Source organism: Papio anubis, chromosome 1, assembly GCF_008728515.1.
Source record: "Papio anubis isolate 15944 chromosome 1, Panubis1.0, whole genome shotgun sequence".
Taxonomy (NCBI): Eukaryota; Metazoa; Chordata; class Mammalia; order Primates; family Cercopithecidae; genus Papio; species Papio anubis.
This window is the reverse complement of record NC_044976.1, coordinates 156,530,816-156,557,839: the sequence shown is the minus strand read 5'-3', so window position 1 is coordinate 156,557,839 and position 27,024 is coordinate 156,530,816. Positions and strand designations below refer to the sequence as shown.

At 43.8% G+C, this 27,024-nt stretch overlaps 1 protein-coding gene and 1 pseudogene across 3 annotated transcripts in view; one reads left to right on the top strand and one right to left on the bottom strand.

Annotated features, from left to right (window-relative positions):
• Positions 1-372: 372 nt before the first annotated feature.
• Positions 373-5,393, top strand: LOC116275272 (annotated as a pseudogene).
• A 1,885-nt stretch (positions 5,394-7,278) lies between these two features.
• DSTYK (dual serine/threonine and tyrosine protein kinase) overlaps positions 7,279-27,024 on the bottom strand; it is a 70,875-nt gene continuing 51,129 nt past the window's right edge. For 2 of the 3 annotated variants that reach the window (XM_003893231.5, XM_017950233.3), the window contains exons 7-13: positions 26,360-26,489; positions 25,223-25,379; positions 24,637-24,769; positions 22,364-22,477; positions 15,412-15,526; positions 12,946-13,080; positions 7,279-12,482 (exon numbers count right to left, since the gene is read on the bottom strand). In XM_003893231.5, the coding sequence (XP_003893280.2) occupies positions 12,295-12,482; positions 12,946-13,080; positions 15,412-15,526; positions 22,364-22,477; positions 24,637-24,769; positions 25,223-25,379; positions 26,360-26,489 (972 nt within the window). In that variant the 3' untranslated portion in view covers positions 7,279-12,294. The remainder of the gene's footprint in view (positions 12,483-12,945; positions 13,081-15,411; positions 15,527-22,363; positions 22,478-24,636; positions 24,770-25,222; positions 25,380-26,359; positions 26,490-27,024) is intronic. The other variant, XM_017950234.3, reaches the window with a different exon arrangement.

Below are 27,024 nucleotides of genomic sequence, written 5' to 3'. Positions count from 1 at the left end.
AAACATATACTCACAAGTTGGTATTTCTTCTCTATCGCCACTTTGGAGATGTTATTTAAAAGACAATACAGGGCCTGGCACAGTGGCTGACACCTGTAATCCCAGCATTTTGGGAGGCCCATGCAGGCGGATCACTTGAGGCCAGGAGTTTGAGACCAGCCTCGCCAACATGGTGAAACCCTGTCTCTACTAAAATTACAAAAATTAGGCCAGGTATGGTGGCCATGCCATGGCTCCCAGCTACTCGGGAGGCTGAGGCAGGAGAATGACTTGAACCCAGGAGGCGGAGGTTGCATTGAGCCGAGATGGCACCCTTGCACTCTAGCCTGGGCAAAAAGAGCAAAACCCCACTCAAAAAAAAAAAAAAAAAAAAGCCAAGTGTGGTGGTATAAGGCCCAGACCCAGACCCAGATCTGAGTTGCAGCCACCCTAACCATGCTGCCCACCGCCTGCCTCCATGGCCAGTCATGTTGGAGCATATGAGCTTGCTGCCCATATGAATCGATTACAAGGGACAAAAGCTAGTTGAACAAATGTTTCAGAGAATTATTACTTTTTCTTCAGTCGTTGGATTTATCTATGGTTATGTGGCTGAACATTGCCAATGAACTGTCTATATAGTTATAGCTGGATTTGCTTTTTCACATTTGCTGACACTTCACCCATGGCCCATCCATCACTGGCATCCCCTCAAGAGGTTACATGTCCAAGATTCATCACAGAAAATGAGAAGCTGGGGATAGAAAAATTAAGAGGCATGCTAAAAATAATCTATTGGGGTTTTCCTGGTTTGGCTTTACTATAGCACCTGTTTTTGTTTCATGTGAAATAGATCCAAAACATCAGATAAAAACCACTCATGCAGGCTGGGCGTGGTGGCTCACACCTGTAATCCCAGGACTTCAGGAGGCTGAGGCAGACGGATCACAAGGTCAGGAGATTGAGACCATCCTGGCTAACATGGTGAAACCCCGTCTCTACTAAGAATACAAAAAATTAGCTGGGTGTGGTGGCACACACCTATGGTCCCAGCTACTCAGGAGGCTGAGACAGGAGAATCACTTCAACCCGGGAGGCTGAGGTTGCAGTGAGCTGAGACAGTGCCACTGCACTCCAGTCTGGGTGACAGAGGGAGACTCCGTCCCCAGCACGCCCCAAAAAAGCAAAAACCAGTCATGCATCTGAGCTTGGTGGCTTATGTCTCTAATCCCAGCACTTTGAAAGGCCGAGGCAGGTGGATCACCTGAGGCCTTGAGTTCGAGACCAGCCTTGCCAAGATGGTGAGACCCCCATCTCTACAAAAATACAAAAAAGTTTAGCCAGGCATGATGGTGGGTGCCTGTAATCCCAGCTACTGGAGAGGCTGAGGTGGGAAAATTGCTTGAACCTGGGAGGTGGAAGTTGCAGTGAGCCGAGATCATGCCACTGCACTCCAGCCTGGGTGACAGAGAGAGATTCCGTCTCAAAAACAAACAAACAAACAAAAAGCCACAAATGCTCTCTGGCACAGCTGTATGTAGATTTGGTTTTCTGTGTTTCATTTTTAATCCCATTGAGTTTTTATTTACAAATATTTTAGAGCCTCTCTTTATTATCTTGCTCGGAAATGGAGAACAGAAAATACAAGTATGCAACATTTCTTTCAGGTTTTTATAAAGTTTTTCATAATGAAGAATAGATGGCCAGCTAATTTTTGTATTTTTAGTAGACACGGGGTTTCACCATGTTGGCGATGCTGGTCTCAAACTCCTGACCTCAAGTGATCCACCCGCCTCAGCCTCCCAAAGTCCTGGGATTATAGGTGTGAGCCACCACGTCTGGTTGGCAAATTTTTAAAATTTTCTGTAGAGACAGGGTCTCACTATTTTACCCAGGCTGGTCTTGTACTTCTGAGCTCAAGCAATCCTACCACCTTGGCCTGCCAAAGTGCTGAGATTACAGGTGTGACTCACTATGCCTGACCACACTTGCAAATTTAAACATACCTTTATAAAACTCACCTCAACCTCCTGGGCTCAGTCAGTCCTCCCACTTCAGCCTCCCAAGTAGCTAGGACTACAGGCACATGCCATACCATGCCTGGTTAAATAATATCATTTTTATAAAGCACAAAGATATGCCAAACCAAAGTATATATTGTTTAGAGCTACAGGAATATTTGGAAATACTTTTCTTAAAAAAAAAAAAAAAAAGAGAGAGGGAATGGGCTGGGCACAGTGGCTCACACCTGTAATCTCAGCACTTTGGGAGGCCGAGGCGGGCAGATCACGAGGTCAAGAGTTCAAGACCAGCCTGGCCAACATGGTGAAACCCCGTCTCTACTAAAAATACAAAAATTAGCTGGGTGAGGTGGCGTGTGCCTGTAATCTCAGCTACTTGGGAGGCTGAGGCAGGAGAATCGATTGAACCCAAGAGGCGGAGGTTGCAGTGAACCGAGATCCCGCCACTGCACTCCAGTCTGGACGACAAAGCAAGACTCCGTTTCAAATAAAAAAGAAAAAGAAAAAGAAAAAAAGAAAAAAAAGAGAATGATCAACACAGTAGTAACTTAGGGATGGGAGAAAGGGAGGGAGGTGCAGGAACTGGCATCTGGGAGAATCACACAGGGCCTTAAAAACCATGGCAGTGTTCTGGCCCACAAATTGCATGATAAATTCACATTTTAAAAATTGTTCTTGGCCGGGCCTGGTGGCTCACGTCTGTAATCTTAGCACTTTGGGAGGCCAAGGCAGATGGATCACCTGAGGTCAGGAGTTTGAGACTAGCCTGACCAACATGGCAAAACCCCATCTCTACTAAAAATACAAAAGTTAGCCAGGCGTGGTGGTGCATGCCTGTAATCCCAGCTACTCACGAGGCTGAGGCAGGAGAATCACTTGACCTTGGGAGATGGAGGTTGCAGTGAGCAGAGATGGCACCATTGCACTCCAGCCTGGGTGACAGTGAGACTTTGTCTCCAGAAAAAAAAAAAAATTGTTCTTATGCATCAATTTTTTTTTTTTTTTTTTAAAGACAGCGTCTTGCCCAGTCTGGAGTGCAGCGGTGCAATGTCAGCTCACTGCAACCTCCGCCTCCTGAGTTCAATTAATTCTTTCTGCCTCATCCTCCTGAGTAGCTGGGATTACAGGCACCTGCTACCATGCTCAGCTAATTTTTGTATTTTAGTAGAGATGGGGTTTGGCCATGTTGGCCAGGCTGCTCTCGAACTCCTGACCTCAGATTATCTGCCCGCCTCGGCCTCCCAAAGTGCTGGGATCACAGGCATGAGCCACCACACCCGGCCGCATCAAAATATATGAGGATGTTACATATACTCCTTTGCCAGTATCTAATAATTTTTAACAATTGTAAGCAAATCCTGCTCAATACAATGTCTTAGACTAACCACTGTGTTTCTCTGTGGTCCCAGCTTAGAACCTGGAGCAGTTCCCCTTATTTTCAGAGCCAGTGGCTTCACATTGAGCCTGACATTTGCCTCTTAAACTCCTGCTTCCACACATAGAAAGGCTCTGATTTAGCCTTTACCTAGATGCTTGAGTGTCTTTGATTCATGGGGAAGCCATGCTGAGAAAATAAGGGAGGAAGGAAAGAGAAAGGCAATAGAAGCCAAGGCATTCTTCATAGGTTGAAAAATACTCCAGAGATTTAGAAATGTCCTTCCCAGAGACCAAGTTGTGGCCTCTCTGTATCAGGCCCCAATCTGTCAATCTTCTTTCACGACCTTGCCTCCCAGTAGTGCCAGAAGGGTGGCTGTGGAGGTCAAGCAGCCCACGAGATGAACTGTAACGGCCGTGTGTCACCTGGCACCTGTCCTGAATTTAGGTCCCTTTTCTCACTTCTCTTTGATTACTTTTCGGGAGTTACATCTCCTCCAAGGAATATAATTTTCAGTGAGCAGGCAAATTTAGGTGCCTGCCTCCCATCATGGAATCTGAAGGGGATAGATCCTTCCAGTTCTGAACCAGTAAAGCTAGAAGATGGGTCTGGGACCTGTGCTGGGCCAGTTGAGAAAACTCGCCCTGGCTGTTAACTCTTGAGGGAGTAAAGATGGTTCATCATAGCCTTAGACAGCAAAAGCTTGCAGAGCTGCTCTGGTTCCTGCCTACAGATTCTGTGAGTCTGATCTTCCAGTTCTTGCTGATTTTTTGAGGCACTAGTATTTTTCCAGTACGTATTTCCTTCCTCCTAAATTAGCCAGGATTCATTTTCTAGATGTTCATAGCAGATAAACAACACAGTAACAGAAATTCCATACCCTAAACGTTGGAAGTTGCCTCTTTAGGAAAATCACTATTATCGGTTTGATTTATACATTTACAATTTTTTTTTTCTGTGCACTATATGTGCAGATGGACTAAATCTCTAGATAATTTGGGGTTCTGGGGAACAAAGGGATTTTTACCAAAAAATGGGTTATGTTTTATATATATATATATAGTTTTATATAGAGTTATATAGTTTTATAGTTATATATAGTTTTATATATAGTTATATAGTTATATATATTTATATATAGTTATATATGTTTATATATAGTTATATATAGTTTTATATATATATATATTTTTTGAGATGGACTCTTGCTCTGTTGCTTAGGCTGGAGTGTGGTGGCACGATCAGCTCACTGCAGCCTCTGCCTCCCAGGTTCAAGTGATTCTCCTGCTTCAGCCTCCCGAGTAGCTGGGGTCACAGGCATGCACCACCACACCTGGCTAATTTTTGTATTTTTAGTAGAGACCATATTGGCCAGGCTAGTCTCGAACTCCTGACCTCAGGTGATCTGCCCACCTTGGCCTTTGAAAGTACTAGGATTACAGGCATGAGCCACTGTGCCCGGCCAAGCCACTGTGCTCAGCCTAGAGTTTTTGGGTTTTTTTGTTTTTAACATTTACATCTTTCCTATACCTGGACTTTTTTTTCACATGATGATTTAAGTATTTTTTTCCTCAGGTGGTGATATGATTTGAATGCATGTGTCCCTCCAAAATTCCTATGTTGGAACTCAAACCCCAAGCTATTAAGAGGTGGGGCCTTTGGGAAGTGATTAGGCCATGCGGGCTTAGCCCTCACAGATAGGATTAATGGCACTATAAAGAGGCTCAGAGGGCTGCCTAGTTCTTCCATCTCTTCTGCCATGTGAGAACAGTGTTAGTCTCTTGAAGGATGCAGCAACAAGGTGCCATCTTGGACGCACAGAGCAGTCCTTACCAGATACTGACCCTGCTGGCGCCTCAATCATGAACTTCCCAGCTCCTAAAACTATGAGAAATAAATGTGTTATTTGTAAATTACCTGGTCTGTGGTATTTTGTTATAGTAGCAGGAAAAGACTAAAACAAGGGGATAGCCAACTTTACTGACTAATCTGTTTTTTTCACAGATTTGAAATGCTAACTTCAAAATATACCAAGGGGCTGGCGTGGTGGCTCACGCCTGTAATCCCAGCACTTTGGGAGGCCAGATCACCTGAGGTCAGGGGTTCGAGACCAGCCTGAGCAGTATGGCAAAACCCTGTCTCCACTAAAAATACAAAAATTAGCCGGGCATGGTGGTGCACGCCTGTAATCCCAGCTACTCGGGAGGGTGAGGCAGGAGAATAGCTTGAACCGGGGAGGCGAAGGTTAAAGTGAGCTGAGATCACACCATTGCACTCCAGCCTGGGAGAGAGAATGAGACTCTATCTCAAAAAAATAAAAATAAAAATAAAATATACCAAGGTACAGGCTCTCCCTAGAAGGGCCACAAGAGGCCTCACTCAGTGCATGTCTCCCCATAGTAACTGCACTCCAAAGGAGGCCATTCAGTTAGCACTTCGTGGACCCTTGGGATTCTACTAAAGGCAGAAATTTTGAGGTTGAATTTAATAATGTTCAGAAGCCTGAATCCCACCCAAATACAGGGTCGGGAAGGCCACCCAAGTTGCCCTACTCAGGGCACATGACTACTGAGGGACGTGTTCTTGAAAAAGCATGTCCAATCTGAAAATGTGTATACCAAAAGCTATTTTTTTCCAAAGTAATAAGGGCAAAGGAAGAGGTTAAGAGAACTCAGTCACACTGAACTTCCTAGGAAAATACAGGGCATATGCATATAAGATGGGATATATTTAACTGTGAAGGGTGGCTGGAGTTACCAGAGTTTCACAAGTGTTAAGAGGCTTATCTGGGCTGGGTGCATGGCTCACACCTGTAATCCCAGCACTTTGGGAGGCTGAGGCAGGAGGATTGCTTTAGCCCAGGAGTTTGAGACCCGCCTGGGCAACATAGCCAGACCATATCCTTAAACAAACAAAAACAGCCAGGCATGATGGTGTGCATCTATGGTCCAGGTACTCAGGAGGCTGAAGCAGGAAGATTGCTTGAGCCCAGGAGGTCGAGGCTACCGTGAGCCATGTTTGTGCCACCGCACTCCAGCCCGGGCAACAGCAAGAGCAAGACCCTGTCTCCAAATTAAAAATAAAAATAAAAAAGGCTTATCTGCATTATTAGCATTAACCAACTGAGCTAACCGGCTTCAGTTGCATTAAATGAATACTGTGTGGGTATGGGCTGAGAACCACTGAGATCAAGGAGCAGAACACACCAACTACGTAAGATGTGCTGCCATCTGCTGGCTAACCTTGTGTTGCAGTCAAACCAAAAGTAGTTACAGCAAAAAATGACAGCCACACAAGCCAGACATGGGTATGATAACAAAAAACAAACCAAAGCAAATGCACCTCGTGTTGCACACTGACCTTCCCTGGTGACTAGAGGTAGTGCCTGTCTCTTGGCGGTCGCCCATGGTGGTGCCTGTCGGGCACTGCTGAGTAAGCAAATCTCAGCACTGGGGTGAGCCTAAATAGAAAATTCAAAATACACTACATGCAGATAGGCCAGCATAAGATTATGTGCCAAGTTCCCTCACAGTGTAATTAAGAGTAGCTAGGCTCATATATGAACTCACAATACTGCAGGTTTGTGCTTAAAAGCTGGAAAAAAGCATGTCACCCAGGATAGGCTCTGGAAGATCCATTGCTATCATCTCACCCCTTTTCTCCGCTATCCTATTTCCCATTCCCTTGCCCCACCCTCCAGTAGTGGTGATGTAAAGTACCCAGAGGCCAAGAGCCATGGTGGCTGGGGAGGGCCCCTGATGGGAGAGGAACATGTTCCATCCATCTCTCCTAAGGCAAACTGAAAGACATCCGACTGCAGGTCACCAGTGGAAATGGAATGGATTAGGGAGTGTCCTGTTACTATGGGTAGTGAGGTAAGGGAAAACCAAAACCAAACAGATAGAAACCTAAAACGTTAACGTGATCTTTATTATACAGCACATCTGGTATTTGTGTAACCCAACAAGTATATAGAATACTCTATAAAACCAAACCCAACCCTTCAAAATTACATGAATGAAGATTAACCCCAAGTCGCGTCTCTTCAAAATGCACACAATTACCACAGTCCTGCTGTAACAGTATTATGGAAAGAGCCAGGTAGCACAAGAAAGGAGACAGGATAAAGACTGAAGTGTGTGCGAAAGTCATTTTCTTTTGTTATTGCACTTTTATTCTACACACTTAGTATGTTACACCTTTATTTAACACTGTAACAAACATTAGTCCTTTAAAACAAACAAACGACATTACAAGAAGACAAAAGACAACAGGCTGTCCAGACCAATTTTCTTTTCAACCATCTGGGCAAGGTGGCCTCCCCAGTGCTTGGTGTCCTGATGCACCTCTGAGATCACCTCAATTGGACTGGATATTAACAAAGCAGATGAAGTTAAAAATAAAACCCTTTTAAGAACAGTAGTGCTACTGGAAACCTCCAGGGGAGTTTGGAATACAAGTGTCCCAAGGCCGCTCCCTCCTTACCCACTTCAACATCAAACAAGCCCTATTCATCCCACCTCCACATTTGGAAGGATTAACCTTCTTTTTCTTCTTTTTTTTTTTGAAATGGAGTCTTGCTCTGCCACCCAGGCTGGAGTGCAGTGGTGTGATCTCGGTTCATTGCAGCCTGTCTCCTGGGTTCAAGCAATTCTCCTACCTCAGCCTGCTGAGTAGCTGGGACTATAGATGCCCGCCACCATGCCTGGCTAATTTTTTCTATTTTTAATAGAGATGGGGTTTCACCGTGTTACAGGTTGGTCTCGAACTCCTGACCTCAGGTTTTAAAAAGTGGGTTACTTGATCCAGAAAATCCAAAAGCTTTGGAAACTCAAGGAAAGCAACTACTCTTTTGGCAGTGGACTCTTCCAGGGTTGTTAATCCCACTCTGATGCAATATGGATGGATTAGGGAGGTTTCCTGATTATCCAAATGGAATACCAAGCATGCCATCATCTCTCCAAAGCAAGCCCAAAGGGGGCTTTAACTTCCCAAAGTGCTACTGTAATCACCAATTCCCCCCAGCCTCCCAGTGCTAAATAATAAGCCAAAGCCAAAAAATAAAGTGTCATTCAGTGCAGTTGTCACTTTGAAGCCCTGCAACCCCGAGGCACTTCTTCCATTAGGAAGAACACTTTGTGACCCTTCTTTGGCAGCTCAAGCAAAGACACAAAAATGCACTTGAGAGCTGACAGGTACTAGTCAAGAGTTCTACGAGTCCCCTATTTCTATCTGTGGTAGTAATGCATTCTTTCCTCCACTGCTTCCTTGAATTTTAGTGTTAAAAATTAGGAGAAGCTGCTGCCTAGGCTCTGTCCCCTTGAAGTTGATGGAGTCAAAAGTGACTCTCTTTGGTCTGGGAACAACCAGCACAGTCCTCCTGTGAAGCGCTTGCTCAGTCAATGAGCTACTCTTTGCAGAGGATCAGGGAACTAAGGTATGCCTGGGGAAACCCCACCCAAATGAGCCGTGCCAGACAGCCCTTGCCATCAGCTCTCTAGGCCCAGGGTCAGCCATTCCAGGGTCCCAGGCTCCACCATTTCTCCTGACTGCTCTGCAGGAAGGCCTCATTTCTGAAACAAAATGAGAGACCAGACTTCAAGCTCTGGCCATTAAAAATGGCCAGGTCATCATTTTCATGCAGGGGTAAGCTGCCCTAATTATGCTGATTAGAAGGACAGAACACAATAAGGGTCATCCTTTCACGTCATCCTTTTTCCTCCTCCAGTCACAATCTCACCTCACCACTTGGGAACACGTACAACCAAAGCTGGGAGGTAAAATCTTTAGGACTTTGGTCATGCTGGGCCCTCTATAAGCCAAGTGCTGCCAGACTTCTTTGAAAACCTAGTGTCCTCCCAAGTAATATACAATACAGTACGTTTCATGGCATTCCATCACTTATCATAAGAATGGATGCCAAGGAACAAAGAAGCCAAAATTAGCTGACAATGTTATAAAACAAAAGCAAAGTATACACACACCATACACACGTATACCTGCACTCAGCCTGCTGAGTATTTAAATAACATCCCCAAATATCCATATATGGATTTTGGCTGGCCTAGAGACTTTCAAGAATATTTTGCACCTTTTCTCAAAATACTTTTTTTAAGAAAATGAACTGTAACACAACTACTCATCTCCTTACTTACATTAGTCCCTCCCTTCCACCCTCCCCATTGGGGAAAAAACTGTTGGGGAATCTGCTAGAGAACAGGCATCTGATTGCAGACTAAGCCGTGGGGTAAACTAAAAAGGGACTCTGGGTAGACGAAAAAAATCTAACCTCCCATATGTGAATGGGAGTATGAGCTAAGACTTCCAAAGAATGCTAGGAATGTGACCTTCATAATGGAAGCACAGACTTATGATTATAGCTAGAGTCAAAAGAAGACAGTCTGGAAAGGGAACTATATAAGACTTTTCCTAAAATTTCATACACAACTGACTTAGACAATGATTTTCCAGCAAGTAGAGAGTACTTACCCCTCCTCTCTTGACACCTGACTCCCGTGAAGCCCCATCATAGTTCCCAGAAGGACAAGTGAGTTAGTGCAGAGAATAGAGTACTTGAAGTATAGCTAAATAGGTGGTAAAAATTCTAATATACTGAACATCCTACCAAAACAAGGCTAAAGCCTACAGAGCCCAAAGACACTGAGTCAGTTACTTTATCATTTGCAGGTAAAAAGGTTATTAGCACTACATGGAGTTTCTGAAAGGCTGCAAGAGTTTAGGGAGCTACTATGCTCAAACGTATCATGATCAGAGCCCAGGATAGCCAAAGAGTTAAAAGTTATATGAAAGACCCATTATAGACTCCATTTATACTCCATTAATATTTAAAAGATGGTCATTTTGTCATAAACAACCCTAGAAAATCCCAGCAGCAAATGTGCGACTCATCTTTTTTCTTTTTTGAGATGGAGTCTCACTCTTGCCCAGGCTGGAGTGCAGTGGCGCGATCACGGCTCACCACAATCTCCACATCCTGGGTTCCAGCGATTCTCCTGCCTCAGACTCCCGAGTAGCTGGGACTACAGGCGTGCGCCACCATGCCCGGCTAATTTGCAACTCATCTTATACACCTACTTGGGGACCTGTTCTACAAACTCTGGGGCTGGACACAGGGGCCAGACCACAGTTATTGGGGATTAGGCAGATGGAGGGAGACTACTCCCTTCCACTGTCTACTTCCTTGTCTACCTGTTTTTCTGAATCTAATGGATCAGTTTGGTTGAGGAAGGCTTGAAGAAGTGCATCTGAGATGCACCAATATTTAAATTGTTCCTCTTCCTCTGCCTAGAATCAGAATTTCTTTCCTCAAGCACACTTCATGAGGAACTCTCCAAAAGACCACCCACCCACCTCCCACCTTTCAGGGAAACTTCCCAGACACTAGCACACAGGTGAGGGGCACACACACAGAACTACCAGAGGAGGGTTTTTCTCTTTCGTCTGCTTCTTTTTTTTTTCTAACAGATTATATTTAAAATAAGGTAAAAAGAAGGAACAAATTGCAGGAGAAATCTTGGTTAAAAAGCTCACTGATCAAATTTTAAAAACGTCAATGTGTTAGATTGAAACAAAAAAGAAAAGTTTCTGATTATGTTAAGTTTTAAAAACAAGCTTGTTTTCTTCCAGTATGTTTATACACAGGCCATGGCCTCCAATCATCTCCCACCTCTCAGGTCTCACCCAAATACTTCACACTGGGTTGGTTTTGCTCAGACACTCACTCCTATGTACCACGTTATCTGGAGCTTTCCCACTTTGAGATGAAAAGAGGTAAACAAAAGAAAAGACTCAAAGGTAAAAGAACAGATTCTGTTCTGGGGTTAGCAGTAACTCTAAATCCAATAACTTCTGTGTATGTCTATATATAGAGATATAGACACACACACGTGTATACATATACACACACATTCTTTTTTTTTTTTTTTTGAGACAGAGTCTCACCCTGTCGCCCAGGCTGAAGTGCAGTGGCACGATCTCAGCTCACTGCAACCTCCGCCTCCCAGGTTCAAGCAATTCTCCTGCCTCAGACTCCCCAGTAGCTAGGATTACAGGCATGCATCACTATGCCCAGCTAATTTTTTGTATATTTAGTAGAGACAGGGTTTCACCATGTTGGCCAGGCTGCTCTTGAACTCTGGACCTTATGATCCACCTGCCTCAGCCTCCCAAAGTGCTGGGATTACAGGCATGAGCCACCAAGCCTGGCCTCTTTTTTTTTTTTTTTTTTTAATCTTTTCAGGGCCTTTTGGTGATGTAACAGTGAAACCCTCCCCCAGAAACCAGGGATATGTGGTCCTATAAATGTAAACACACTGGCACTATGAGGAACAGATAGCTCTGTTTCTAGCTCCCTCACTGGGACTTCTGACCATTGCAGCCTGAGATCCCTGGCTGCAGACAGCAGGAACCAGATATCCACAAGTTACTGTTTTTGTCCCCATGTTTTCATAATCCCAGAACTAAGTTCAAATTTTCTGAGTCCTGACTAAACTATTCCTAGCTAGAGCCAAAAATCATGAGAATGAGACTTTTTAACACTATTGCCACTGCAGTGTCCTGCTGGTTGTCTTGGAAGCATATACAGTGAATAGACAATGGTAACATCTGCCTCTTTTTCATTTGTGAGGCCAGAACATCACATTCCTCAGCTTTTACACATCTTAGACACTTTTTTGCTAAAGGAATAGCTTGGCGCTTCAGTGAGCTGCTGAATATGCTCAGTCATTCAACTCTTCACTGTCCAGGAGTCATCCCTGCCTGGGAAGGTTTCAAGTTTCCCAGCAAGCACCAGTTCCCTTGGGAGTGTGTCCTATAGTGAATAAATGTCAAATTCTCCCCATGGCCAAAAGGTGAGGGGGAAGGAAAGAACTAGAGAGTGAAAAAGAAAAGTCTTTGCTTTCAAGTAGAATCATCTAGTCCTCTGTTTGGCTGCTCAGAATTAGACTTGCAGAGCCGATCCATGATGCCCTGGAGCATGGGCTGAACAATGCCCAAGAGAGGCCTCTTCAAGGGGTCACCATCCCAACAGGCTTCCATCAACTGCCAGCACTCCTCATCAAACACAGGAAGACGTTCTGGGCGAGCCCCTAGAGAAAGGAGCATGGAAACAAGACCACAGTGAGAGGGGCCCAGCACATACAAAGAGGCATGACCAGCTCAAAGGCTGAATTCCCAGTGGGGCTCAGAATACTAAAGAATGCAAGGAGTTTTGACTTCAATTGCAAACATCTAGGTTAGAACCTAACAGTAAGAATAATTTTAAAAAAAAAAGAAAGAAAGAAAAAGAAAAGAAAAACTGGAACACACTGGCATATGAAGTTGAAGAATTGGACATTTTTTTTAAAAAGGCTTTTTGAGATAGTTCAACAGAGAGTTGACTAGAAGCAAAGGTTGACTTAAATATGTTTTCTGGATTCATGACAGTTTAAATGTATCTATGGCCCTGCTACGGAGTGGCCAGATAGGATGACAGGAGGCTGGGTGACATTGCCTGGGCTCAGTCTGCGCTAGCCAGGGGAGTTAGGACAAGGTAGTACTTGTGGCTCTTACCCCTCCGCACATTGTTCCAGAGATGGTCTTTGCTAGCACACCTCTCAAATGCCTCAGGGAGCTTGACAGAGCCTGAGCAGATATACCAGAAAAGAATTCCAAAAGCGTAGACATCCACGGAATTATCGTACTTCCCTGATGGCAAGAAAGGATGAAACGTAATGAGCCGCGGAGAGTCAGGCAGCAGCATCCACACCATCTTGCCTCAGTAGAGGGTTGGCTTTTTCCAAAGCTTTTAACATCTATTATCTCCCAATAACAACCCTGCCAGGTGGGCAGGGCACATTTATAATGCCCATTTTACAATACAATCAAGTAAGACATTGGGAGGTCACAGCTCAATACGAAGAGAGCCAAGCCTAGAACTTGACAAAGGAGAAGGCAAATAAGGCCTATCATTCTGCTAGGACAGTCAAAAAGATTAATCACAAAAAATTAAGGAAATAAAGTTGGAAATACAGGTGGGTAGGGATGTTGAAACCAGAATATAATAATTTTTAAAGTCAGGTAGAAGAGTCTGGATTTAGTGGGCAGCAGGAAGTCATTTATGTTTTAGAGTAGGAGGTGATATGAAGAATATAATATTTTAGAAAGATGATTCTGACAGCAATAGGGTGGACTGCAATAGAAACAATAAAAGAAATTTAAGTATGAAGTAACCAAAATAGAGTAACAGCAGTGGGATTAGAAAGTTTCTTCTTTTTTTTTTTTTTGAGACAGAGTTTTGCTCTTGTTGCCCAGGCTAGAGTGCAGTAGTGCGATCTCAGCTCACCACAACCTCCGCCTCCTGGGTTCAAGCGATTCTCCTGCCTCAGCCTCCTAAGTAGTTGGGATTACAGGCAGGCACTACCACACCTGGCTAATTTTGTAATTTTAGTAGAGACGGGGTTTCTCCATGTTGGTCAGGCTGGTCTTGAACTCCTGACCTCAGTGATCCATCCGCCTTGGCCTCCCAAAGTGCTGGGATTACAGGCGTGAACCACCGTGCCTGGCCGAAAGTTTTTTTTTGTTGTTGTTGTTAAGTAAATCTACAGAAAGAAAAATGAAGACTGTCTACTTAGTTCAGATGTTGAATACTACTACAGCTGTCTCACTAACACCTAATCCTTACATGTATCACCCAGTGAAGGGCTGGGGGAAGACTCATACATTAAATGAAAGAAATTTAAATATATTGCTAATTTTAACTCTTACCAATACTAATGACTACCTTTCCATCTTTGCTGGCAATGGAACAATCATTCCCATCACTTGGGCTCAAAACCTTGCAGTCATCTTTTAGTCATTCTTTTCTGTTCACTAACCATATCAAGTTAGCACCAAAATCTTGTTCACTCTTCCTCTGAATTAATCTAAATTTCTCACATTTGTTTGTTTTCGCACTAACACCAGCTTAATCATGGAGGCAACCATAGAAGACCAGCTATCTGGTCTTACCTTGGTTCCTCCCAAATCATCTTTACCTACTGTTGCTAAAGCTCATCTTCATCAACATTTTCCTTTGTCTCCTACTCAAAAGCTCAGTAGCTCCTTAAGTCTTGCACAAACAAGCCTTGATTCTTCTGTGGGAATTTCAAGCTCAATGTATTTTATCTCCAACCTTGTTTGCTACTGTTCCCCAAATGGATTTCTTTCCTGTCATGCTTATTTCTATTCTGTGATTTTCTTCATTTCCCCTTCTTTAGCCTCCAGAATTTTCTCTCCTTTATGCTACAGGGTTGTACTATGGAGATAGAAAGTCCTAGACTTAAATCACAGGTCCATTACCTTTTAGCTCAATGTTTTTGGGATTAGGTTTCTTCATCAGTCTGGTCTCAACTTTATCCATTGAATGGACATAAAAATCCATCATCATCACAGAACTAAACAAAATATATGAAAAACCTACCCATACTGCTTAACTCAAGGTATATACTTAATAAATGAGTTCCCTTCCCACCTACCAATTTCCCAGATCTGACTCAAGTTCTACTCAAAATCTCACCTTCATCACAAAACCAATAAACATTTCCAACTTCATTTATTTCTTCTCTAAACACCAACAGTACATCATATAGCACTTAATTTAGCACTTAATCATACGTTGTGTTATACTGCTTCCTATTTTACCTCTCAATATATCTGTATGTCAACTGTAAGTTCTTTAATGATAGAGGACAACTCCTATCACACAGGAGTTATTCAATCAATACTTTATGATTAAATAATTGGCTGATTATGGCAATTATGGCACGAATAACCCAGAGAGATGTCCAAATGGTGATTCCCATTTGTACTTTTTCTTTCTTACTCCTCTACCTCTTCACTTTCCCTGCTACTTGCCTTAGGTAGGTCTCCCCTGATCTGGTTTCTCCCTTGCCTGTGCCAGACCTGCCAGTAGTGATTGTGGAAATGAGCTCAAGGGGTAGCACTCAGGATTAAAGTAATACACCCTGCCCAGACCCACTGCCTGCCCTCCAGCCTTACCTGTGAAAAGTTCAGGGGCCATATGGATTGGTGTCCCCACAATGCTGCCTGACATCATGGCCTCTGGCTTGCAGAATCCTAAGTCAGTGATCTTGGCACGGTTCTGCTTATCCAGCTGCCAACAAAGCAGGGCAAGAGTCACCTTGTATCTGATCCTGCACACAGCAGTGCTGCATACCCAAGCTCAAAGGTAGGTACCTCAAAGTAGTGTCACTGGACAGGATTATGCTCTGAAAAATGAGTGGTCAGGTGATTTTGTCCTTGTACAAACACCAAATTGTGCTTACACAAACCTAGATGGTATACTTGCTACACACCTAGGCTACATATTAATAGTATGGTCTTTTGCTACTAGGCTACAAACCTGTACAGTGTGTTACTGTACTGAATACCATAGGCAACTGTAACACAACGGTATTTGTGTATCTAAACATACTTAAACCAAGAAAAGGTACAGTAAGAATACGGTATAAAAAATAAAAAATGGTATACCTGTAGAGGGCATTTATAATGAATGGAGCTTGCAGAAGTGGAAGTTGCTCTGGGTGAGTCAGTGAGTGAGTGGTGAGTGAATGTGAAGGCCTAGGACATTACTGTACACTACTGTAGGCTTTATAAACACTGTATATTTAGGCTACACTATATTTATTTTTAAAAGTTTTTCTTCAATAATAAATCAACCTCTACTTACTGTAATTTTACTTTATAAACTTTTTACTTTTTTAAGCTTTTTGACTCTTGCAATAAACACTTAGCTTACAACACACATTGTATAGCTGTACAAATATATATATATATATATATATATATATATATATATATATATTTTTTTTTTTTAAGAGACAGGGTTGTGCTCTGTCGTCCAGGCTGGAGTGCAGTGGCACGATCACAGCTCAAGGGAGCCTTGAACTTCTGGGCTCAAAGGATTTTCCTACCTCGGCTTCCTGACCAGCAAAGACTATGTTGGTTGTATGCCATCATGTCGGGCTCATTTTTTGATTTTTAGTAGAGATGGGGTCTTTCTCTGTTGTCTAGGCTGGTTATAGGCTTTCTTTTTTTTTTTTTTTTTTCTAGCTTTTAAAACTTTTTTGCTAAGAACTAAAACACAGACATATTAGCCTAGGCCTGCATGGGGTCAAGATCAGCTATATCACTGTCTTCCACTTCCACATCCTGTCCCACTGGAAGGTCTTCAAGGACAATAACACACATGGAGCTGTCACTTCCTATGATAGCAACACCTTCTTCTGGAGTTCGTCCTAAGGTCCTGCCCGAGGCTATCCTTACTGGTTTATATATTTACTGTACTATACTTTTTAGAGTATCTAAAAGGTTTAAAAAGATAAAAAGTATAGTACAGTAAATATATAAACCAGTAACATAGCTGTTTATTATCAAATATATACTGTACATAATTGTGCTATTCTTTTATATCAGTAGGTTTACACAAGCATCACCACAAGTATATTGCACTGTGCTGCAACATTACAACAGCTATGTCGTCACTAGGCAATAGGAATTTTTTAGTCCATTATAATCTTTTTTGTTTATTTTTGTTTTTTGAGACGGAGTTTCGCTCTTGATGCCCAGGCTGGAGTGCAATGCCATGATCTCGGCTCACTGCAACCTCTGCCTCCCGGGTTCAAGCTATTCTCCTGCCTCAGCCTCCCAAGTAGCTGGGATTACAGGCATGCGCCACCACACCCAGCTAATTTTGTATTTTTAGTATAGACAGGGTTTCTCCATGTTGGTCAGGTTGGTCTCAAACTCCCGACCTCAGGTGATCCGCCTGCCTCGGCCTCCCAAAGTGCTGGGATTACAGGCGTGATCCACCACACCTAGCCAGTCCATTATAATCTTATGGGACTACATTGTATATGTGGTCTCACTGACCAAAATGTCATTATGCAGTGCATGACTACTTCATAAATCCTGCTGCCAACCTTCCTGTCTCCAGGTTCATTCCATTACAGGTTGAGTATCCCTTATCTGAAAGGCTTGGAACCAGAAGTGTTTTGAATTTCATTTTTTTTTTCTAGATTTTGGAATATATCCATTATACTTGCTGATTCAACACCTCTAATTAAAAATCCAAAATGCTCCAGTGAGCATTCTCTTTGAGGGTCATGTCAGTGCTCAGAAAGTTTCGGATCATGGAGCATTTTGGATTTGTAATTTTTCGATTAGGAATACTCAACCTGTACTGTCTTCTTCCCCATACTATGAACAACATGAGGGCAGGGATTGCCGTTTTCATCTTTATATCCCCAGTGCTTAGCACAGTGCCTGGTACATATGAAGATCCTAAAAAACCCTGGAAGAATGAGGAAGTACAGGTCCATGGAAGGACACCAGGGAAACACTTCAGCGCCTGACTCTCCTCCTGACCCCAGAGCAGAAAGTTGAGGTCCTCTGGTCAGCCGAGGAGAGTTTCCTAAAGTCCCTGTAATTTCCTTTCCTAAAGGTTGAAGAGAATAAGTCTGTCTAATTTGGCTATTGATCAGCCTTTAGGTTTCGGTTGTCAATTTTAGGGAGACAGTTCCCTTCCCCTAAATTGCTGTCATCTTCATACATCATTTAAGTATGGCCAGAAACAACTGAATGACATGCCAGTATACTTTCAAGAGGAATAGATCGAAAGATTCTTTACAATTCAAATTACAGGACTAGTGAGTTCATGACCATCTCACCATTTAAGGTACATTTACCCATCTCAGTCTTCATCCTACATCTCTGACTAAACCTTAAGCAATAACAAGGCCCAGACTCCTCAAAGGCAGAAAGACTATTCTAGATTAAAGGAGACTAAAGAAACATGACAACAAAATATACTATATATTTCCTGGATTGGATCCTGTATCAAACAAACAAACATACCATATTTAGGGCAACTAAACATATTTGGGACAACTGAAAAATGTTAATATAGATTACATATTAAATAATAATATTGTATCAATGTTAAATTCCTTGGGTATAATAATGACACTTTGATTATGTAGAATGATATCCTTTTTCTTAGGAGATACATGATGAAGTACTTAGGAATAAAGTGTTTTCTGTTACTTTTTTTTTTTTTTTTTGTGGCAGGGTCTCACTCTGTCACCAGGCTGGAGTGCAGGGCACAATCTTGGCTCACTGCAAGCTCTGCCTCCCGGAATCAAGTGATTCTCCTGCCTCAACCTCCTCAGTAGCTGGGACTACAGGTATGCACCACCATGCCTGGCTAATTTTTTTTTTTTTTTTTTTTTTTTTTTGTATTTTTGGTAGAAACAGGGTTTTATCACGTTGGCCAGGCTGGTCTCGAACTCCTGACCTCAGGTGATTCACCCACCTCGGCCTCCCAAAGTGCTCGGATTACAGGCATGAGTCACTGTGCCTGCCCTTGTAACTGAATTTCATATAGCTCAGCAAAAAAGTATGCACACGTGTGTGTGTGTGTGTGCATGTATAGAGAGAAAGAGAGAGTGCACATTTTGGAGAAAAGAGAATATGAATTTGGGTGAAGGGTATATGGGTCTTCATTGTACCCCTCTTCCATAAGTTTAATATTTTTCAAAACAGTGTAGGGGGAAAAAACCTTACACAGTATCAGCTGAGTCTATGATAAAACTCCTCCCTAAGCTTTAAATCTCACATACCATCTTTCACCATGCTGTTAACTCTACTACTTTCTGATACAGTTTGTCCCCATCCAAATTTCATCTTGAATTGCTAACTCCCATAATCCCTGTGTGTCATGGGAGGGACCTGATGGGAGGTAAGGGGCTTTTCCCCCTTTTGATCGGCACTTCTCCTTGCTGCCACTATGTGAAGAAGGACATGTTTGCTTCTCCTTCCACCATGATTGTAAGCTTCCTGAGGCCTCTTCAGCCCTGCGGAACTGTGAGTCAATTAACCTTCTTTCCTTTATAAGTTACCTAGTCTCGGGTATGTCTTTATTAGCAGCATGAGAATGGACTAACACAGTAAATTGGTACCAAGAGTGGGCTGCTGCTGTAAGGATACATGAAATTGTGGAAGTGACTTTGGAACTGGGTAACAGGCAGAGGCTGGAACAGTTTGGAGGGCTCAGAAGAAGACAGGAAAATGTGGGAAAGTTTGGAACTTCCTAGAGACTTGTTGAATGGCTTTGACCAAAATGCTGATAGTGATATGGACAATGACGTCCAGGGTAAGGTGGTCTCAGATGGAAATGAGGAACTTGTTGGGAACTGGAATAAAGGTCACTATTGCTATGCAAGGAGACTGGAAGCATTTTACCCCTGCCCTAGAGATCTGTGGAACTTTGAACTTCAGAGAGATGACTTAGGGTATCTGGTGGAAGAAATTTATTTATTTATTTATTTATTTATTTATTTATTTATTTATTTAGAGACAGAGTCTTGCTCTGTCACCCAGGCTGGAGTGTAGTGGCGCAATCTCAGCTCACTGCAACCTCCACCTCCCAGGTTCAAGCAATTCTCCTGCCTCAGCCTCCCAAGTAGCTGGGACTACAGGTGTGTGCCACACCCGGCTAATTTTTTATTTTTAGTAGAGATGGGGTTTTACCATGTTGGCCAGGCTGCTTCAAACTCCTGACCTCAGGTGATCCACCCACCTCGGTCTCCCAAAGTGCTGGGATTACAGGTGTGAGCCACCATGCCCACCCCAGAAGAAATTTCTAAGCAGCAAAGTGTTGAAGAGGAGGCAGAGCATAAAAGTTTGAAAAATTTGCAGTCTGACAATGTCATAGAAAAGAAAACCTATTTTCTGGCTGGGCACAGTGGCTCACACCTATAATCCCAGCACTTTGGGAGGCCAAGGTGGACGGATCACTTGAGGTCAGGAGTTGGAGACCAGCCTGACCAATATGGCAAAACCCTGTCTCTACTAAAAATACAAAAATTAGCCCAGCGTGATGGCAAGTGCCTGTAATTCCAGCTACTTGGGAGGCTGAGGCAGGAGAATTGCTTGAACCTGGGAGGTGGAGGTTACACTGAGTTGAGATAGCGCCATTGCACTCTAGCCTGGGCAACAGAGCAAGACTCCATCTCAGAAAAAAGAAAGAAAGAAAAGAAAACCTATTTTCCGGGGAGAAATTCAAGCCTGCTACAGACATTTTCGTAAGTAATGAGGAGCCAAATGTTAACCAGCAAGACAATGGGGAAAATTTCTCCAGGGCATGTCAGAGACCTTCACAGCAGGCCCTCCTATGACTCCTGGAGGTCTAGGAGGGAAAAATGGTTCTGTGAGCTGGACCCAGGGCCCCCTGCTCTATGCAGCCTTGGGACATGGTGCCCTGCATCCCAGCTGCTTCAGTTCCAGTTGTGGCTAAAAGGGGCCAACACATAGCTCAGGCCATTGCTTCAGAGGGTGCAAGCCCCAAATCTTGGCAGCTTACATGTGGTGTTGGGCCTGTAGGTGCATAGAAATCAAGAGTTGAGGTTTGGGAATCTCCACCTGGATTTCAGAGGATGTATGAAAATGCCTGGATAAGCCGGGCGCGGTGGCTCAAGCCTGTAATCCCAGCACTTTGGGAGGCTGAGACGGGCGGATCACAAGGTCAGGAGATCGAGACCATCCTGGCTAACACGGTGAAACCCCATCTCTACTAAAAAATACAAAAAACTAGCCGGGCGAGGTGGCGGGCGCCTGTGGTCCCAGCTACTCCAGAGGCTGAGGCAGGAGAATGGTGTAAACCCGGGAGGCGGAGCTTGCAGTGAGCTGAGATCCGGCCACTGCACTCCAGCCTGGGCGACAGAGCCAGACTCAGTCTCAAAAAAAAAAGAAAAAAAAAAAGAAAATGCCTGGATATCCAGGCAGAAGTTTGCTGCAGGGGTGGAGCCCCCATGGAGAACCTCCGTTAGGGCTGTGCAGAAGGGATATGTGGGGTTGGAACCCCCACAGAAAGTTCCTACTGGGACACTGCCTAGTGGAACTGTGAGAAGAAGGCCACTGTCTTCCACAACCCAGAATGGTAGATCCATACACAACTTGCACCATGTGCCTAGAAAAGCCACAGACACTCAACGCCAGCCCATGAAAGCAGCCAGGAAGTGGGCTGTACCCTGCAAAGCCACAGGTGTGAAGATGCCCAATGCCATAGGAGACCACCTCTTGCATCAGCGTGCCCTGAATGTGAGACATGGAGTCAAAGAAGATCATTTTGGAATTTCAGGATTTAATGACTACCCTATTGGATTTCAGACTTGCATGGGCCTGTAGCACCTTTGTTTTGGCCAATTTCTCCCATTTGGAATGGGTGTATTTATCCAATGCCTGTACCCTCATAGTATGTAGAAAGTAACTAACTTGCTTTTGATTTTATAGGCTCATGGGTGGAAGGGACTTGCCTTGTCTCAGATAAAACTTTGGACTTGGACTTTTGGGTTAATACTAGAATGAGTTAAGACTTTGGACAACTGTTGAGAAGGCATGATTGTGTTTTGAAATGCAAGGACATGAGATCTGGGAGGGGCCAGGGGCAGAATGATATGGTTTGGCTGTCTCCCCACCCAAATCTCATCCTGAATTGTAGTTCCCATAATCCCCATGTGTTGTGGGAGGGACCCAGTGAGAAGTAATTTAATCACAGGGGCAGTCACCCTCATGCTTTTCTCATGATAGTGAGTTCTAACGAGATCTGATGGTTCTGTAAGGGGCTTTACCCTCCTTTGTTCACTACTTCTTCGTGTTGCTGCCATGTGAAGAAGAATGTGTTTACTTCCCCTTCTGCTATAACTGTAAATTCCCTGAGGCTTCTCCAGCCCTGTGGAACTGTGAGTCAATTAAACCTCTTTCCTTTATAAATTACCCAGTCTTGGGTATGTCTTTACTAGCTGTGTGAGAATGGACTAATACACTTTTTGTGAGGACTTTTCTTGGGATCTAACTTACATTTACGTGTACCCTCCAAAATCACTCAGCCACAGAGGTAGAGTATAATCTTGGGGAAACAGCTCTTACTTACCAGCACATTTTTCAGTTTGATATCACGATGGACAAGTCCCTGGCTGTGCAGGAAGCGGATTCCTTCCACCACGTCTAGTGCTATCTGCAAACGTGTCTCCAGGGTCAGCCCAGCCTTGGGGAGACAAAAGAGCTTGCTTGTCATGATAAGGCAACTCCTCGATTCAACTGACTATGCTTGGGCACATGAGGACAGAAAAGTGCATTTTTAAAAGGGGGAAGAGCCGGGCACAGTGGCTCATACCTATAACCCCAGCACTTACGAAGGCCAAGGTCAGGAATTTCGAGACCAGCCTGGCAAACATGGTGAAATCCTGTCTCTACTAAAAACACAAAAAAGAATTAGCTGGATGTGGTGGCAGGTGCCTGTAATCCCAGCTACTTGGGAGGCTGAGGCAGGAGAATCACTTGAACCCAGGAGGCAGAGGTTGCAGTGAGCTGAGATGGTGCCACTGCACTCCAGCCTGGGTGACAGAGCAAGACTCTGTCTCAAAAAAAAAAAAAACAGGTGGGGGGAGAAAAAAGCAGTTAGGAGAGGGAGGTAGAAGAAAAGTAAAGAAGAGCAAGCTGTAAAGGAGACAAAGCCAGATAAAATCCCTTGCAGGCTACAGTTAAGCCAAATGGATAACCTCAAATGTGACTAGCAGATAGAACCAAACAACTAAGGCATGAGCTCATTTCTAACATGTGAACAAATTCTGGAACTCTCCTTGAGGCTCAAAGTGACTATTTCTAGGTCCCTTAGGAAGATTTACTTCCATTGCTTTACAGGCCTGGTTAGCCCAGGTTTGGTTTTATGGATTCAAATACCAAAGTCACTCATATTACTTCAATTCAGGGTCTCCTGAATACTGGAAAATGTCACATCACTCATTCAAAAGTTCAAAGGACATTCTCTAGTTCACTTGTGGAGATGCATCAGACAATGCTTAACTCCTCTGAAATGAGGAGGGAAAGCTGCTTGGAGAGTCATTTTCTTCATCATATTGATTCCTCAAGACTCCGGGAAGCATTTCTAAGGTTTCCTCTGCCCTACTTCTGGAAGCCTCCATATAAATTGGTCCAAGAGGAATCTGTGAGAAGGGATCTACTCAGAGACTCTGAGGTCAGCTTTTCTCTCCTTCTACTCAGCTCCTATGTAGGGAACAGACAAAAGAAACCTCTCTAATTCCCTCTTGGTGGTTTAGATAAGGGCAACTCAACATCCAACTGAGGGTTTCACCTTCACTCAAATAAAATCCTTCAGTAGCTTCTCATAGTCTATAACAGAATTTGAATTCTATGGAAATTCTTAACATTTTGGGTCTTATGTAATTTGTTCCCAACATCTCTTTGCACATTATGTCTCCTGATTCCCAAAACGAACCAGCTGCTCCAATGTGCCCAGTGTCCTTACCAGCCTTCGAATGCTCTAGGCATTAAGCTGTTCCTTCCCCCTGCTATGGCCTCTTCCTTCCAACTGCCCAAATTCTACCCATCGTGGTATATTTGTCAAACTCAAACTCCACGTCTTCCTGAAATGGTCACTGACTACAATTCTCTTAATAGCGCCTATCAATTATACCTTCTGATATCCTCTAATGATGCTTAATGCTGGACCTTGTACAAAGCAGTCACTAATAAATATCCATTGACTAAACAACAAAAACTAGCTTTATCCTCTTACAGCAAAAGTGAGAAAGAAGAGCAGAGTTACAGGAAGCTGTACTGCTCTTCTAAGGAGTTTAGATTTTTACTACCACCACAGGGGTCCAAGTGGTGAATGGCAATATTCTGGGTATATAATGGGGTGAAAATAGGTTCTGAGAAATCTTTAAATTTATTTTTATTTTTAGAGACAGGGTCTTGCTCTGTCACCCAGGCTAGGGTGCAGTGGCATGATCATAGCTCATTGCAGTCTTGACCTCCTAAGTGCAAGGGATCCTCCTACCTCAGCCCCCTCGAGTAGCTGCGACTACAGGTATGAGCCACCACACTCAGCTAACTTTTAAATTTTTTATAGAGACGAGGTCTCCCTCTGTTGCCCAGACTGGTCTCAAACTCCTGGACTCAAGTGATCCTCCCACCTTGCCTCCCCAAGTGCTGGGATTACAGGTGTGAGCCATCATGCCCAGCTGAGAAATCTTTAAGGGTTTTTGGAAATAAGTGAAATAAAGCCTAATTACTCCAACAGTCTCTGATGAAAGCTAAAAGCTCTGAATAAACAGGAGAGGATGAGAGGCCAGAAAGGAACCTGTGGATTTGGCTGCCAGCTGGATCTTGCTCTCTCCTTACCTTCAGCCCTGTGTAGAGATCCCGGTGTAGCCGCTCCATAATGAGGAGCACAGCAATGCTGGAGCCACCACCATAGTTGTAGTCAATGACTGAACCATGGAGATCCACCAATCGCTCATGCTTCGGCAGAGACCTGGTGGGAAGAAGAGAGATCTGGGCTACAAGACTTGGGCTCTAATCCTGCATGCCATGCCAGAATGTAGGAGACAAGAATTTCCAGACCATGCTTAGGACAGGTCCAGAGGTAATGGCCCTCAGTGCAGATGGAGCCCTCAGTGTAGACAGAGCCCTTAGTGCAGACAGAGCATGGCCTCTTCAACAAGGATGAAGAATCCTGGATTCTAAAAACCGATAAGGCTTAAGGACTAAAGAAGAAAAGTTAAATGGAATGATGAGTCTGAGAAATTAGGATGGCGGGGAAAGAGCAAGCAAAGACAGTAAAGGCCTGAAAGGGAGCACATGTCTGTTAGACACAGAAACCTAAATACAGAGAGGCCATGCTGTAGCTCTTGGTACAAAATCTAAACCAGGCTTCTAGATTCTCCTCTGGATCTTTCTTGTAGAGATGAATGAGACCAGGACCCACCTCATGTAGTGAAATTCCAAAGCCAGATCATTCCAGTGCTTCTCATCTGGAGGGACAACTGATTTTAGGGCACAAGGGAAGTGTCCTCCCCAGTTGTCACACAGGTACACCACACCATACTGGCCCCGGCCCAGTTCCTGTCCCAGTTTAGGTTTACCTATAAGGTACAGAGACAGAGATAAGGCAGGAGGGATGGGAACTTGGTGGGCAACCTCTGTAAGATTCTTTTATTTTTTGAGACAGAGTCTTGTTCTGTCACCCAGCAGGAGTGCAGTGGCACGATCTCTGCTCACTGCAACCTCTGGCTCCTGGGTTCAAGCGATTATTCTGCCTCAGGCTCCCAAGTAGTTGGGATTACAGGCATGCGCCACCATGCATGGCTAATTTTTGTAGTTTTGGTAGAGACGTGGTTTTGCCATGTTGTCCAGGGTGGTCCCAAACTCCTGGGCTCAAGTGATCCACCCAGTGTGGCTTCCCAAAGTATTGGGATTACACCACAAGCCACCATGCCGGCCCTGTAACATTCTTCACTGTGAACCTGCCTTTAGGGTCAGGAAGCTGTAATCATGCCCAGGGATAAAATTCTGGTGTCATTCTAACCCAGTAGAAAGTAATCTAACTGGTTTAATTCAAATAAACTTTGGTTATGTAGTGGTTTCTTTTTTTTTTTTTTTGGAGACAGAGTCTTGCTCTGTCACCCAGGCTGCAGTGCAGTGGTATGATCTTGGCTCATTACAACCTGTACCTCCTGGGTTCAAGTGATTCTTCTGCCTCAGCCTCCCGAGTAGCTGGGGTTACAGGCAAGTGCCACCACGCCCAGCTAATTTTTGTATTTTTAGTAGACACGGGGTCTTGCCATATTGCCCAGGCTGGTCTTGAACTTCTGAGCTCAGGCAATCCACCAATCTCAGCCTCCCAAAATGCTAAGATTACAGGTGTGAGTCACCACACCTGGCCTGGTCATGTTATTTGAACTATATAAATAGCAGGATGAGACTTTAGGAATTCAAAACCATCAGTAAGAGTTTAGGCAGTTTTGCAAAGAAGCAGCTTTAGACACTGGGATTCTCTGATGTTGGACATAAGAATGTCAGGTATCCTGAACCATCCTCCAGTTTATTTGAAAACCAGACTCACGATGAAGCAAGACGTCCTGTAAAGAACGGCTTTCCAGAGAAAGGCGGGCCAGGCGGGGGGCATGATCTTTCCGAACCTTCAGCCATAGATCTTCAGTTTTCTCTAACCGGCCTGAGTGGCCAGCTTCTAGCTGGGAGGGAAACAGAAAAAGTACATATGACTTAAGTCCCTAGCTTCAACTTCCTCACCTGTTATACAGGGATAATGATATCTACCTCATATAGATAATTGTGAGAATTAAACAAGATACATGTAACATGTTTAGCACAGAGACTGGCACAGAGTAGACTCAATAAATAATAACTTTTCCTCCTGGATGCATACTCACATCTATCCACTCTGTGCCTGGACACACCCACTCCCCCGCCAGCAGACAATCAGATGTCAAACATTTATGAAATAACATAGAAGTTGGAAAGTCATCACCTTCTGTCATTTGTTCTTAGCTAAAATACTATATAAACATATAAAATTCCTACTCGTATTTTCTTGCCTCACTCAGTGAAATGGGGAGAAATTAACTGAGCTCACTCCATTCTCCCTAGAGTTAGGAAAATATCCACATGAAAAATTTATTGAAAAAACTTCCTATAACGTAATAGGCTAGAAAGAAAAAATACTGATGATTTATACACACACACACACACACACACACACACACACAC